The 14,714-nt window shown below is 64.0% G+C and overlaps 1 protein-coding gene across 1 annotated transcript in view; it reads left to right on the plus strand.

The window, feature by feature from the left end:
• Positions 1 to 14,133, plus strand: part of smg9 (SMG9 nonsense mediated mRNA decay factor) — an 80,975-nt gene extending 66,842 nt beyond the window's left edge. The window contains exons 11-12 of the mRNA XM_059957415.1: positions 1,492 to 1,636; positions 13,981 to 14,133. Coding sequence (XP_059813398.1) covers positions 1,492 to 1,636; positions 13,981 to 14,059 — 224 coding nt within the window. The 3' untranslated portion in view covers positions 14,060 to 14,133. The remainder of the gene's footprint in view (positions 1 to 1,491; positions 1,637 to 13,980) is intronic.
• Positions 14,134 to 14,714: the final 581 nt, after the last annotated feature.

Below are 14,714 nucleotides of genomic sequence, written 5' to 3' on the forward strand. Positions count from 1 at the left end.
AGAATCTGTTCCTAAAGTGTTCAGTGTGTATCTTCAGGCTCCTGTATGTCCCTGATAATCGTAGCGAGAAGAGGCGTGTTCTGGATGGCCAGGGTTGTTAGTAGTACCTCCTCGAGGCACCGCCTTTCGACGCTCTTCAATGCTGGGGAGGCTAGTACCTGTAAAGCAGCTGACTAAGTCTTCGACCCTCCGCAGCCAGTTAGACTCTTTGTGACAAACCAGATTGATGATGTCGAGCCCATGGAGTGTCTTATTTGGATTGAAGGAAAGCCAGTAATTGGGTTATTCTTGGCACATGTACTGAGAGAGTGGAACTGTTACGTTTGTGTGTCACCCCGAAAGATAATTCCATATGTGTGTGGACTTTCAGATAAACACATTGCAAAGTATAGTAAGGACAAGAGATTGGAAATCCAGAGTGACATGTACAAAATGCTGGAAGAACTCAGCGAGACAGGCAGCATCTATGGAGAGGAATAAACAGTCAAAGTTTCAGGCTGAGATGTAGCTTCTGCCCGATGGGAGGGGGAAAGAGAGAATGTCTGGTGCGTAGGATTTTTGATTGTAACTGCTTTTCCAAGATGGTGAGATGTGTGGACAGAGTTCAGGGGTGTTGTGCTGAGCTGTGTCCGCAACTCTCTGCAGTTCCTTGCAGTCTCATGCAGACCAGTTGCCATATCAAGACACACACAAATCTTCAGGAACAGCTTCTTGCCCTCTGCTATCAGATACCTGAATGGTCCATGAACACTACCTCACTATTTTTGCATTATTTATTTAATTTTACTTTTTTTTGGTAAGTATTTTTATATATACTCTAGTGCAGCTGCTAAACAGCAATTAGTATCGATTTATATTGTCACGTTCTGAGATACAGTGAAAAGCTTGTCTTGCAGACTGTTCGTACAGATCACATTGTGTATTGTGGTAGAACACGGTTAAACATTCACAGAACTACTGAGGATTCTGAGAGGATCATTGAGGGCTGTCTTCCAGCCATCACCAGCACTGCGCGTGCAGGGCCCTCAGCGTTTCAATGAATTCCCCCCCCCCCCAATCGTCCCCCAATCTCCTTGCCCCCCTACCGTCAGGCAGGACGCACTGTGGCATTAGGACAAGGGCTGTTAGGACAGGAAACAACTTCTCTGTAGGAGTTCTGAACTTCCTGCCACCTCCCAAATCTCATGTACAAAGTGCCAGTAGCTTTAAACTGTTTATTTTTTAACTTGTGTGTAAATATACTATATAATTTGTTAATTTATAGTAAGACTTTACGTGTTATCTGCATTACGTTCTGCTGTTCGGCCCACAGGAACGTTGTCTCCTTCAGCGTGGTGAATGACAATAAACATACAGAGGAAATGTGTGATTAAACAAACGGATACAGAGAAAGTTGGTGTGATAAAACAATCATAATGAGGCAGATTTAATGACACATTGGTGATAATGGATTGAGTTTATTCACAGCAGGATGCTCCCTGTCTCCCATAGGGGCTGGTGGGATCTCCCTGTTCCCTCTGCTGCCTGGTTACAGAGGGCACCCCAGCTTCCAGGGCTTGATTGGGAAACTCCGAGGACAGGTCCTTTCCATGGCGAGACCACAGCTCTCTCACACAATCCTCACTGAGAAAAACTGGTATGGAGAGGGGCGGTGCTGAGGGAGTGTGAGGGAGGGACGGTGGTGAGGGAGGGTCAGTGGTGAGGAACTGTGAGGGAGGGTCGGTGGTGAGGGAGGGTCAGTGGTGAGGAACTGTGAGGGAGGGTCGGTGGTGAGGGAGTGTGGGGAGGGTCGGTGGTGAGGGAGTGTGAGGGAGGGTCGGTGGTGAGGGAGTGTGGGGAGGGTCGGTGGTGAGGAACTGTGAGGGAGGGTCAGTGGTGAGGAACTGTGAGGGAGGGTCGGTGGTGAGGGAGTGTGGGGAGGGTCGGTGGTGAGGGAGTGTGAGGGAGGGTCGGTGGTGAGGGAGTGCGGGGGAGGGTCGGTGGTGAGGAGTGCGGGGGAGGGTCGGTGGTGAGGGAGGGTCAGTGGTGAGGAACTGTGAGGGAGGGTCGGTGGTGAGGAGTGCGGGGGAGGGTCGGTGGTGAGGGAGTAGGAGGGAGGGTCGGTGGTGAGGGAGTGCGGGGGAGGGTCGGTGGTGAGGGAGTAGGAGGGAGGGTCGGTGGTGAGGAGTGCGGGGGAGGGTCGGTGGTGAGGGAGGGTCGGTGGTGAGGGAGTGCGGGGGAGGGTCGGTGGTGAGGAGTGTGGGGAGGGTCGGTGGTGAGGGAGTGTGAGGGAGGGTCGGTGGTGAGGGAGTGCGGGGGAGGGTCGGTGGTGAGGAACTGTGAGGGAGGGTCGGTGGTGAGGGAGTGTGGGGTCGGTGGTGAGGAGTGCGGGGGAGGGTCGGTGGTGAGGAACTGTGAGGGAGGGTCGGTGGTGAGGGAGTGCGGGGGAGGGTCGGTGGTGGAGTAGGAGGGAGGGTTGGTGGTTAGGAGTGCGGAGGAGGGTCGGTGGTGAGGAGTGCGGTGGAGGGTCGGTGGTGAGGAACTGTGAGGGAGGGTCGGTGGTGAGGAACTGTGAGGGAGGGTCGGTGGTGAGGGAGTGTGGGGAGGGTCGGTGGTGAGGAACTGTGAGGGAGGGTCGGTGGTGAGGGAGTGTGGGGAGGGTCGGTGGTGAGGAACTGTGAGGGAGGGTCGGTGGTGAGGAACTGTGAGGGAGGGTTGGTTGTGAGGAGTGCGGGGGAGGGTCGGTAGTGAGGAACTGTGAGGGAGGGTCGGTGGTGAGGGAGTGTGGGGAGGGACGGTGGTGAGGGAGTGTGGGGAGGGTCGGTGGTGAGGGAGTGTGAGGGAGGGTCGGTGGTGAGGGAGTGTGGGGAGGGTCGGTGGTGAGGGAGTGTGAGGGAGGGTCGGTGGTGGAGTAGGAGGGAGGGTCGGTGGTGAGGGAGTAGGAGGGAGGGTCGGTGGTGAGGAGTGCGGGGGAGGGTCGGTGGTGAGGAGTGTGGGGAGGGTCGGTGGTGAGGGAGTGTGAGGGAGGGTCGGTGGTGAGGGAGTAGGAGGGAGGGTCGGTGGTGAGGGAGTAGGAGGGAGGGTCGGTGGTGAGGAGTGCGGGGGAGGGTCGGTGGTGAGGAGTGCGGGGGAGGGTCAGTGGTGAGGAACTGTGAGGGAGGGTCGGTGGTGAGGGAGTGTGCGGAGGGTCAGTGGTGAGGAACTGTGAGGGAGGGTCGGTGGTGAGGGAGTGTGGGGAGGGTCAGTGGTGAGGAACTGTGAGGGAGGGTTGGTTGTGAGGAGTGCGGGGGAGGGACGGTGGTGAGGGAGTAGGAGTGAGGGTCGGTGGTGAGGGAGTGCGGGGGAGGGTCGGTGGTGAGGGAGTAGGAGGGAGGGTCGGTGGTGAGGAGTGCGGGGGAGGGTCGGTGGTGAGGAGTGCGGGGGAGGGTCGGTGGTGAGGAACTGTGAGGGTGGGTCGGTGGTGAGGGAGTGTGGGGAGGGTCGGTGGTGAGGAACTGTGAGGGAGGGTCGGTGGTGAGGGAGTGTGGGGAGGGTCAGTGGTGAGGAACTGTGAGGGAGGGTCGGTGGTGAGGAACTGTGAGGGAGGGTTGGTTGTGAGGAATGCGGAGGAGGGTTGGTGGTGAGGAACTGTGAGGGAGGGTTGGTGGTGAGGAACTGTGAGGGAGGGTTGGTGGTGAGGAGTGCGGGGGAGGGTCGGTGGTGAGGAACTGTGAGGGAGGGTTGGTGGTGAGGAACTGTGAGGGAGGGTTGGTGGTGAGGAGTGCGGGGGAGGGTCGGTGGTGAGGAACTGTGAGGGAGGGTCGGTGGTGAGGAACTGTGAGGGAGGGTTGGTGGTGAGGAGTGCGGGGGAGGGTCGGTGGTGAGGAACTGTGAGGGAGGGTCGGTGGTGAGGAACTGTGAGGGAGGGTTGGTGGTGAGGGACTGTGAGGGAGGGTCGGTGGTGAGGGAGTGCGGGGGAGGGTTGGTGGTGAGGGAGTGTGGGGAGGGTCGGTGGTGAGGGAGTGCGGGGGAGGGTCGGTGGTGAGGGAGTGTGGGGAGGGTCGGTGGTGAGGGAGTGCGGGGGAGGGTCGATGGTGAGGGAGTGCGGGGGAGGGTCGGTGGTGAGGGAGTGTGGGGAGGGTCGGTGGTGAGGAGTGCGGGGGAGGGTCGGTGGTGAGGGAGTGTGGGGAGGGTCGGTGGTGAGGGAGTGTGGGGAGGGTCGGTGGTGAGGAGTGCGGGGGAGGGTCGGTGGTGAGGGAGTGTGAGGGAGGGTTGGTGGTGAGGGACTGTGAGGGAGGGTCGGTGGTGAGGGAGTGCGGGGGAGGGTTGGTGGTGAGGGAGTGTGGGGAGGGTCGGTGGTGAGGGAGTGCGGGGGAGGGTCGGTGGTGAGGGAGTGTGGGGAGGGTCGGTGGTGAGGGAGTGCGGGGGAGGGTCGATGGTGAGGGAGTGCGGGGGAGGGTCGGTGGTGAGGGAGTGTGGGGAGGGTCGGTGGTGAGGAGTGCGGGGGAGGGTCGGTGGTGAGGGAGTGTGGGGAGGGTCGGTGGTGAGGGAGTGTGGGGAGGGTCGGTGGTGAGGAGTGCGGGGGAGGGTCGGTGGTGAGGGAGTGTGAGGGAGGGTCGGTGGTGAGGGAGTGTGGGGAGGGTCGGTGGTGAGGAGTGCGGGGGAGGGTCGGTGGTGAGGGAGTGTGGGGAGGGTCGGTGGTGAGGGAGTGTGGGGAGGGTCGGTGGTGAGGAGTGCGGGGGTCGGTGGTGAGGGAGTGTGAGGGAGGGTCGGTGGTGAGGGAGTGCAGGGAGGGTCGGTGGTGAGGGAGTGTGGGGAGGGTCGGTGGTGAGGGAGAGTCGGTGGTGAGGGAGTGCGGGGGAGGGTCGGTGGTGAGGGAGTAGGAGGGAGGGTCGGTGGTGAGGAGTGCGGGGGAGGGTCGGTGGTGAGGAGTGCGGGGGAGGGTCGGTGGTGAGGAACTGTGAGGGTGGGTCGGTGGTGAGGGAGTGTGGGGAGAGTCGGTGGTGAGGAACTGTGAGGGAGGGTCGGTGGTGAGGGAGTGTGGGGAGGGTCAGTGGTGAGGAACTGTGAGGGAGGGTCGGTGGTGAGGGAGTGTGCGGAGGGTCAGTGGTGAGGAACTGTGAGGGAGGGTCGGTGGTGAGGGAGTGTGGGGAGGGTCAGTGGTGAGGAACTGTGAGGGAGGGTTGGTTGTGAGGAGTGCGGGGGAGGGACGGTGGTGAGGGAGTAGGAGTGAGGGTCGGTGGTGAGGGAGTGCGGGGGAGGGTCGGTGGTGAGGGAGTAGGAGGGAGGGTCGGTGGTGAGGAGTGCGGGGGAGGGTCGGTGGTGAGGAGTGCGGGGGAGGGTCGGTGGTGAGGAACTGTGAGGGAGGGTTGGTGGTGAGGAACTGTGAGGGAGGGTTGGTGGTGAGGAACTGTGAGGGAGGGTCGGTGGTGAGGGAGTGTGGGGAGGGTCGGTGGTGAGGAGTGAGGGGGAGGGTCGGTGGTGAGGGAGTGTGGGGAGGGACGGTGGTGAGGGAGTGTGGGGAGGGTCGGTGGTGAGGGAGTGTGAGGGAGGGTCGGTGGTGAGGGAGTGTGGGGAGGGTCGGTGGTGAGGGAGTGTGAGGGAGGGTCGGTGGTGGAGTAGGAGGGAGGGTCGGTGGTGAGGGAGTAGGAGGGAGGGTCGGTGGTGAGGAGTGCGGGGGAGGGTCGGTGGTGAGGAGTGTGGGGAGGGTCGGTGGTGAGGGAGTGTGAGGGAGGGTCGGTGGTGAGGGAGTAGGAGGGAGGGTCGGTGGTGAGGGAGTAGGAGGGAGGGTCGGTGGTGAGGAGTGCGGGGGAGGGTCGGTGGTGAGGAGTGCGGGGGAGGGTCAGTGGTGAGGAACTGTGAGGGAGGGTCGGTGGTGAGGGAGTGTGCGGAGGGTCAGTGGTGAGGAACTGTGAGGGAGGGTCGGTGGTGAGGGAGTGTGGGGAGGGTCAGTGGTGAGGAACTGTGAGGGAGGGTTGGTTGTGAGGAGTGCGGGGGAGGGACGGTGGTGAGGGAGTAGGAGTGAGGGTCGGTGGTGAGGGAGTGCGGGGGAGGGTCGGTGGTGAGGGAGTAGGAGGGAGGGTCGGTGGTGAGGAGTGCGGGGGAGGGTCGGTGGTGAGGAGTGCGGGGGAGGGTCGGTGGTGAGGAACTGTGAGGGTGGGTCGGTGGTGAGGGAGTGTGGGGAGGGTCGGTGGTGAGGAACTGTGAGGGAGGGTCGGTGGTGAGGGAGTGTGGGGAGGGTCAGTGGTGAGGAACTGTGAGGGAGGGTCGGTGGTGAGGAACTGTGAGGGAGGGTTGGTTGTGAGGAATGCGGAGGAGGGTTGGTGGTGAGGAACTGTGAGGGAGGGTTGGTGGTGAGGAACTGTGAGGGAGGGTTGGTGGTGAGGAGTGCGGGGGAGGGTCGGTGGTGAGGAACTGTGAGGGAGGGTTGGTGGTGAGGAACTGTGAGGGAGGGTTGGTGGTGAGGAGTGCGGGGGAGGGTCGGTGGTGAGGAACTGTGAGGGAGGGTCGGTGGTGAGGAACTGTGAGGGAGGGTTGGTGGTGAGGAGTGCGGGGGAGGGTCGGTGGTGAGGAACTGTGAGGGAGGGTCGGTGGTGAGGAACTGTGAGGGAGGGTTGGTGGTGAGGGACTGTGAGGGAGGGTCGGTGGTGAGGGAGTGCGGGGGAGGGTTGGTGGTGAGGGAGTGTGGGGAGGGTCGGTGGTGAGGGAGTGCGGGGGAGGGTCGGTGGTGAGGGAGTGTGGGGAGGGTCGGTGGTGAGGGAGTGCGGGGGAGGGTCGATGGTGAGGGAGTGCGGGGGAGGGTCGGTGGTGAGGGAGTGTGGGGAGGGTCGGTGGTGAGGAGTGCGGGGGAGGGTCGGTGGTGAGGGAGTGTGGGGAGGGTCGGTGGTGAGGGAGTGTGGGGAGGGTCGGTGGTGAGGAGTGCGGGGGAGGGTCGGTGGTGAGGGAGTGTGAGGGAGGGTCGGTGGTGAGGGAGTGTGGGGAGGGTCGGTGGTGAGGAGTGCGGGGGAGGGTCGGTGGTGAGGGAGTGTGGGGAGGGTCGGTGGTGAGGGAGTGTGGGGAGGGTCGGTGGTGAGGAGTGCGGGGGTCGGTGGTGAGGGAGTGTGAGGGAGGGTCGGTGGTGAGGGAGTGCAGGGAGGGTCGGTGGTGAGGGAGTGTGGGGAGGGTCGGTGGTGAGGGAGAGTCGGTGGTGAGGAGTGCGGGGGAGGGTCGGTGGTGAGGAACTGTGAGGGAGGGTCGGTGGTGAGGGAGTGTGAGGGAGGGACAGTGGTGAGGGAGTGTGGGGAGGGTCGGTGCTGAGTAGTGTGGGGAGGGTCGGTGGTGAGGGAGTGTGAGGGAGGGTCGGTGGTGAGGGAGTAAGAGGGAGGGTCGGTGGTGAGGAGTGCGGGGGAGGGTCGGTGGTGAGGAGTGTGGGGGAGGGTCGGTGGTGAGGGAGTAGGAGGGAGGGTCGGTGGTGAGGAGTGCGGGGGAGGGTCGGTGGTGAGGGAGTAGGAGGGAGGGTCGGTGGTGATGAGTGCGGGGGAGGGTCGGTGGTGAGGGAGTAGGAGGGAGTGCGGGGGAGGGTCGGTGGTGAGGGAGTAGGAGGGAGGGTCGGTGGTGAGGGAGTAGGAGGGAGGGTCGGTGGTGAGGAGTGCGGGGGAGGGTCGGTGGTGAGGGAGTAGGAGGGAGGGTCGGTGGTGAGGGAGTGCGGGGGAGGGTCGGTGGTGAGGGAGTAGGAGGGAGGGTCGGTGGTGAGGAGTGAGGGGGAGGGTCGGTGGTGAGGAGTGCGGGGGAGGGTCGGTGGTGAGGAACTGTGAGGGAGGGTCGGTGGTGAGGAACTGTGAGGGAGGGTCGGTGGTGAGGGAGTGTGGGGAGGGTCGGTGGTGAGGAACTGTGAGGGAGGGTCGGTGGTGAGGGAGTGTGGGGAGGGTCGGTGGTGAGGAACTGTGAGGGAGGGTCGGTGGTGAGGAACTGTGAGGGAGGGTTGGTTGTGAGGAGTGCGGGGGAGGGTCGGTGGTGAGCAACTGGGAGGGTTGGTGGTGACGAACTGTGAGGGAGGGTTGGTGGTGAGGAGTGCGGGTGAGGGTCGGTGGTGAGGAACTGTGAGGGAGGGTTGGTGGTGAGGAACTGTGAGGGAGGGTTGGTGGTGAGGAGTGCGGGTGAGGGTCGGTGGTGAGGAACTGTGAGGGAGGGTTGGTGGTGAGGAACTGTGAGGGAGGGTTGGTGGTGAGGAACTGTGAGGGAGGGTCGGTGGTGAGGGAGTGTGGGGAGGGTCGGTGGTGAGGAGTGAGGGGGAGGGTCGGTGGTGAGGGAGTGTGGGGAGGGACGGTGGTGAGGGAGTGTGGGGAGGGTCGGTGGTGAGGGAGTGTGAGGGAGGGTCGGTGGTGAGGGAGTGTGGGGAGGGTCGGTGGTGAGGGAGTGTGAGGGAGGGTCGGTGGTGGAGTAGGAGGGAGGGTCGGTGGTGAGGGAGTAGGAGGGAGGGTCGGTGGTGAGGAGTGCGGGGGAGGGTCGGTGGTGAGGAGTGTGGGGAGGGTCGGTGGTGAGGGAGTGTGAGGGAGGGTCGGTGGTGAGGGAGTAGGAGGGAGGGTCGGTGGTGAGGAGTGCGGGGGAGGGTCGGTGGTGAGGAGTGTGGGGGAGGGTCGGTGGTGAGGGAGTAGGAGGGAGGGTCGGTGGTGAGGAGTGCGGGGGAGGGTCGGTGGTGAGGGAGTAGGAGGGAGGGTCGGTGGTGAGGAGTGCGGGGGAGGGTCGGTGGTGAGGGAGTAGGAGTGAGGGTCGGTGGTGAGGGAGTGCGGGGGAGGGTCGGTGGTGAGGGAGTAGGAGGGAGGGTCGGTGGTGAGGAGTGCGGGGGAGGGTCGGTGGTGAGGAGTGCGGGGGAGGGTCAGTGGTGAGGAACTGTGAGGGAGGGTCGGTGGTGAGGGAGTGTGCGGAGGGTCAGTGGTGAGGAAATGTGAGGGAGGGTCGGTGGTGAGGGAGTGTGGGGAGGGTCGGTGGTGAGGAACTGTGAGGTAGGGTCGGTGGTGAGGAACTGTGAGGGAGGGTTGGTTGTGAGGAGTGCGGGGGAGGGTCGGTGGTGAGGAACTGTGAGGGAGGGTTGGTGGTGAGGAAATGTGAGGGAGGGTTGGTGGTGAGGAGTGCGGGGGAGGGTCGGTGGTGAGGAACTGTGAGGGAGGGTCGGTGGTGAGGAACTGTGAGGGAGGGTTGGTGGTGAGGAGTGCGGGGGAGGGTCGGTGGTGAGGAACTGTGAGGGAGGGTCGGTGGTGAGGAGTGTGGGGGAGGGTCGGTGGTGAGGGAGTAGGAGGGAGGGTCGGTGGTGAGGAGTGCAGGGGAGGGTCGGTGGTGAGGAACTGTGAGGGAGGGTTGGTGGTGAGGAACTGTGAGGGAGGGTTGGTGGTGAGGAGTGCGGGGGAGGGTCGGTGGTGAGGAACTGTGAGGGAGGGTCAGTGGTGAGGAACTGTGAGGGAGGGTTGGTGGTGAGGAGTGCGGGGGAGGGTCGGTGGTGAGGAACTGTGAGGGAGGGTCGGTGGTGAGGAACTGTGAGGGAGGGTTGGTGGTGAGGGACTGTGAGGGAGGGTCGGTGGTGAGGAGTGCGGGGGAGGGACGGTGGTGAGGGAGTAGGAGTGAGGGTCGGTGGTGAGGGAGTGCGGGGGAGGGTCGGTGGTGAGGGAGTAGGAGGGAGGGTCGGTGGTGAGGAGTGCGGGGGAGGGTCGGTGGTGAGGAGTGCGGGGGAGGGTCGGTGGTGAGGAACTGTGAGGGTGGGTCGGTGGTGAGGGAGTGTGGGGAGGGTCGGTGGTGAGGAACTGTGAGGGAGGGTCGGTGGTGAGGGAGTGTGGGGAGGGTCAGTGGTGAGGAACTGTGAGGGAGGGTCGGTGGTGAGGAACTGTGAGGGAGGGTTGGTTGTGAGGAATGCGGAGGAGGGTCGGTGGTGAGGAACTGTGAGGGAGGGTTGGTGGTGAGGAACTGTGAGGGAGGGTTGGTGGTGAGGAGTGCGGGGGAGGGTCGGTGGTGAGGAACTGTGAGGGAGGGTTGGTGGTGAGGAACTGTGAGGGAGGGTTGGTGGTGAGGAGTGCGGGGGAGGGTCGGTGGTGAGGAACTGTGAGGGAGGGTCGGTGGTGAGGAACTGTGAGGGAGGGTTGGTGGTGAGGAGTGCGGGGGAGGGTCGGTGGTGAGGAACTGTGAGGGAGGGTCGGTGGTGAGGAACTGTGAGGGAGGGTTGGTGGTGAGGGACTGTGAGGGAGGGTCGGTGGTGAGGGAGTGCGGGGGAGGGTTGGTGGTGAGGGAGTGTGGGGAGGGTCGGTGGTGAGGGAGTGCGGGGGAGGGTCGGTGGTGAGGGAGTGTGGGGAGGGTCGGTGGTGAGGGAGTGCGGGGGAGGGTCGATGGTGAGGGAGTGCGGGGGAGGGTCGGTGGTGAGGGAGTGTGGGGAGGGTCGGTGGTGAGGAGTGCGGGGGAGGGTCGGTGGTGAGGGAGTGTGGGGAGGGTCGGTGGTGAGGGAGTGTGGGGAGGGTCGGTGGTGAGGAGTGCGGGGGAGGGTCGGTGGTGAGGGAGTGTGAGGGAGGGTCGGTGGTGAGGGAGTGTGGGGAGGGTCGGTGGTGAGGAGTGCGGGGGAGGGTCGGTGGTGAGGGAGTGTGGGGAGGGTCGGTGGTGAGGGAGTGTGGGGAGGGTCGGTGGTGAGGAGTGCGGGGGTCGGTGGTGAGGGAGTGTGAGGGAGGGTCGGTGGTGAGGGAGTGCAGGGAGGGTCGGTGGTGAGGGAGTGTGGGGAGGGTCGGTGGTGAGGGAGAGTCGGTGGTGAGGAGTGCGGGGGAGGGTCGGTGGTGAGGAACTGTGAGGGAGGGTCGGTGGTGAGGGAGTGTGAGGGAGGGACAGTGGTGAGGGAGTGTGGGGAGGGTCGGTGCTGAGTAGTGTGGGGAGGGTCGGTGGTGAGGGAGTGTGAGGGAGGGTCGGTGGTGAGGGAGTAAGAGGGAGGGTCGGTGGTGAGGAGTGCGGGGGAGGGTCGGTGGTGAGGAGTGTGGGGGAGGGTCGGTGGTGAGGGAGTAGGAGGGAGGGTCGGTGGTGAGGAGTGCGGGGGAGGGTCGGTGGTGAGGGAGTAGGAGGGAGGGTCGGTGGTGATGAGTGCGGGGGAGGGTCGGTGGTGAGGGAGTAGGAGGGAGTGCGGGGGAGGGTCGGTGGTGAGGGAGTAGGAGGGAGGGTCGGTGGTGAGGGAGTAGGAGGGAGGGTCGGTGGTGAGGAGTGCGGGGGAGGGTCGGTGGTGAGGGAGTAGGAGGGAGGGTCGGTGGTGAGGGAGTGCGGGGGAGGGTCGGTGGTGAGGGAGTAGGAGGGAGGGTCGGTGGTGAGGAGTGAGGGGGAGGGTCGGTGGTGAGGAGTGCGGGGGAGGGTCGGTGGTGAGGAACTGTGAGGGAGGGTCGGTGGTGAGGAACTGTGAGGGAGGGTCGGTGGTGAGGGAGTGTGGGGAGGGTCGGTGGTGAGGAACTGTGAGGGAGGGTCGGTGGTGAGGGAGTGTGGGGAGGGTCGGTGGTGAGGAACTGTGAGGGAGGGTCGGTGGTGAGGAACTGTGAGGGAGGGTTGGTTGTGAGTAGTGCGGGGGAGGGTCGGTGGTGAGCAACTGGGAGGGTTGGTGGTGACGAACTGTGAGGGAGGGTTGGTGGTGAGGAGTGCGGGTGAGGGTCGGTGGTGAGGAACTGTGAGGGAGGGTTGGTGGTGAGGAACTGTGAGGGAGGGTTGGTGGTGAGGAGTGCGGGTGAGGGTCGGTGGTGAGGAACTGTGAGGGAGGGTTGGTGGTGAGGAACTGTGAGGGAGGGTTGGTGGTGAGGAACTGTGAGGGAGGGTCCGTGGTGAGGGAGTGCGGGGGAGGGTTGGTGGTGAGGGAGTGTGGGGAGGGTCGGTGGTGAGGGAGTGCGGTGGAGGGTCGGTGGTGAGGGAGTGTGGGGAGGGTCGGTGGTGAGGGAGTGCGGGGGAGGGTCGGTGGTGAGGAGTGCGGGGGAGGGTCGGTGGTGAGGGAGTAGGAGGGAGGGTCGGTGGTGAGGAGTGTGAGGGAGGGTCGGTGGTGAGGGAGTAGGAGGGAGGGTCGGTGGTGAGGGAGTGCGGGGGAGGGTCGGTGGTGAGGAAGTGTGAGGGAGGGTCGGTGGTGAGGGAGTGTGGGGAGGGTCGGTGGTGAGGAGTGCGGGGGAGGGTCGGTGGTGAGGGAGTGTGGGGAGGGTCGGTGGTGAGGGAGTGTGGGGAGGGTCGGTGGTGTGGAGTGCGGGGGAGGGTCGGTGGTGAGGGAGTGTGAGGGAGGGTCGGTGGTGAGGGAGTGCGGGGAGGGTCGGTGGTGAGGGAGTGTGGGGAGGGTCGGTGGTGAGGGAGTGTGAGGGAGGGTCGGTGGTGAGGAGTGCGGGGGAGGGTCGGTGGTGAGGAACTGTGAGGGAGGGTCGGTGGTGAGGGAGTGTGAGGGAGGGTCGGTGGTGAGGGAGTGTGGGGAGGGTCGGTGGTGAGGGAGTGTGGGGAGGTTCGGTGGTGAGGGAGTGTGAGGGAGGGTCGGTGGTGAGGGAGTGTGGGGAGGGTCGGTGGTGAGGGAGTGTGGGGAGGGTCGGTGGTGAGGGAGTGTGAGGGAGGGTCGGTGGTGGAGTAGGAGGGAGGGTCGGTGGTGAGGGAGTGTGAGGGAGGGTCGGTGGTGAGGAGTGCGGGGGAGGGTCGGTGGTGAGGAACTGTGAGGGAGGGTCGGTGGTGAGGGAGTGTGAGGGAGGGTTGGTGGTGAGGGAGTGTGGGGAGGGTCGGTGGTGAGGGAGTGTGGGGAGGGTCGGTGGTGAGGGAGTGTGAGGGAGGGTCGGTGGTGAGGGAGTGTGGGGAGGGTCGGTGGTGAGGGAGTGTGAGGGAGGGTCGGTGGTGGAGTAGGAGGGAGGGTCGGTGGTGAGGGAGTAGGAGGGAGGGTCGGTGGTGAGGAGTGCGGGGGAGGGTCGGTGGTGAGGAGTGCGGGGGAGGGTTGGTGGTGAGGGAGGGTCGGTGGTGAGGAGTGTGAGGGAGGGTCGGTGGTGAGGGAGTGCGGGGGAGGGTCGGTGGTGAGGAACTGTGAGGGAGGGTCGGTGGTGAGGAGTGTGAGGGAGGGTCGGTGGTGAGGGAGTGCGGGGGAGGGTCGGTGGTGAGGAGTGTGAGGGAGGGTCGGTGGTGAGGGAGTGTGAGGGAGGGTCGGTGGTGAGGGAGTAGGAGGGAGAGTCGGTGGTGAGGAGTGCGGGGGAGGGTCGGTGGTGAGGGAGTAGGAGGGAGGGTCGGTGGTGAGGGAGTGCGGGGGAGGGTCGGTGGTGAGGGAGTAGGAGGGAGGGTCGGTGGTGAGGGAGTGCGGGGGAGGGTCGGTGGTGAGGGAGTAGGAGGGAGGGTCGGTGGTGAGGGAGTAGGAGGGAGGGTCGGTAGTGAGGGAGTAGGAGGGAGGGTCGGTGGTGAGGAGTGCGGGGGAGGGTCGGTGGTGAGGGAGTGCGGGGGAGGGTCGGTGGTGAGGGAGTAGGAGGGAGGGTCGGTGGTGAGGGAGTGCGGGGGAGGGTCGGTGGTGAGGGAGTAGGAGGGAGGGTCGGTGGTGAGGGAGTGCGGGGGAGGGTCGGTGGTGAGTGTGAGGGAGGGTCGGTGGTGAGGGAGTGTGAGGGAGGGTCGGTGGTGAGGGAGTGTGAGGGAGGGTCGGTGGTGAGGGAGTAGGAGGGAGAGTCGGTGGTGAGGGAGTGCGGGGGAGGGTCGGTGGTGAGTGTGAGGGAGGGTCGGTGGTGAGGGAGTGTGAGGGAGGGTCGGTGGTGAGGGAGTAGGAGGGAGAGTCGGTGGTGAGGAGTGCGGGGGAGGGTGTCGGTGGTGAGGAACTGTGAGGTGAGGGAGCGCTGGGGAGGGGAGATGTCGGAGCCCCAGGTGAGGTGAGGTGATGATGGATGAGCGCCTGGGAGTGGTGGTGAGGAAGGAATTGTGTGCAGCGTGAACAGGTATCATATCGTCACCCCTAAAGAACCCACCAGTCACCCCCCCCCATGTGGTATCTTGTTCTGCCCAGTTCTCCGGCCTGCCTGTCCATGGTGGGACTGATACCTTTGCTCTCTTCTGCAGGTTGCACTACGCTGCTCGGATCTGGGACAGTGTGAAGAAATCGACAGTGTTATCAGAGTACAGCCGTCTGCTCTCCTAGCAGCCAGACCGGCTAATTGACCGTGGGAGGCGGCAGCAGCACTGAATCCCTGTCCCCTCCGACCCACCCCCTGTCTCCTCTGTCCCACCTTTGGCAGCAGGTTAGAGGTTCAGGTTCCTCCCTCCCTCCTTCCAGAGGGAGGGAGGGGAGGAACTTGTCAGAAGGTATTTGCCCATCCCTCCTCCTCCCGCCCCACCCCCGGGGCAAGAGTTACATCTGTTTCCCAGTTCTGGACAGGAAGGTCTTTGTGTATGAGGCAGCCTTTAGTTCCTCCGTGTGTGAGTGTGTGCGTGCATGTCTGTGCGTGTGAGTGTGCGCACATGTCTTGGTGTGTGCACGTGAGTGTGTGCGTGTGTGAGTGTGAGTTTGTGTGTGTGTGTGTGTGTGCGTGTGTGAGTGTGAGTTTGTGTGTGTGTGTGTGTGAGAGCGTGCACCTAGGATGGGGTGAGACTCCCTCCACATCCCACCCCGCCCAGCACCAGCCACTGTCACACCAGATAAGGTTCATTCCCCCCCCCCCACACTGAGGTCACTGTTGTTTTCCACATCCTACTTACAGGCATGACTGACAGTCCCATTCCAAGATCAATATTTATTCTCAAATAAAGGTTGAATTTCTTGGCATGTCCACACTGTTGCCTTCAGACATTGGTGC

Source organism: Hypanus sabinus (genome assembly GCF_030144855.1).
Source record: "Hypanus sabinus isolate sHypSab1 chromosome 1 unlocalized genomic scaffold, sHypSab1.hap1 SUPER_1_unloc_12, whole genome shotgun sequence".
NCBI lineage: Eukaryota > Metazoa > Chordata > Chondrichthyes > Myliobatiformes > Dasyatidae > Hypanus > Hypanus sabinus.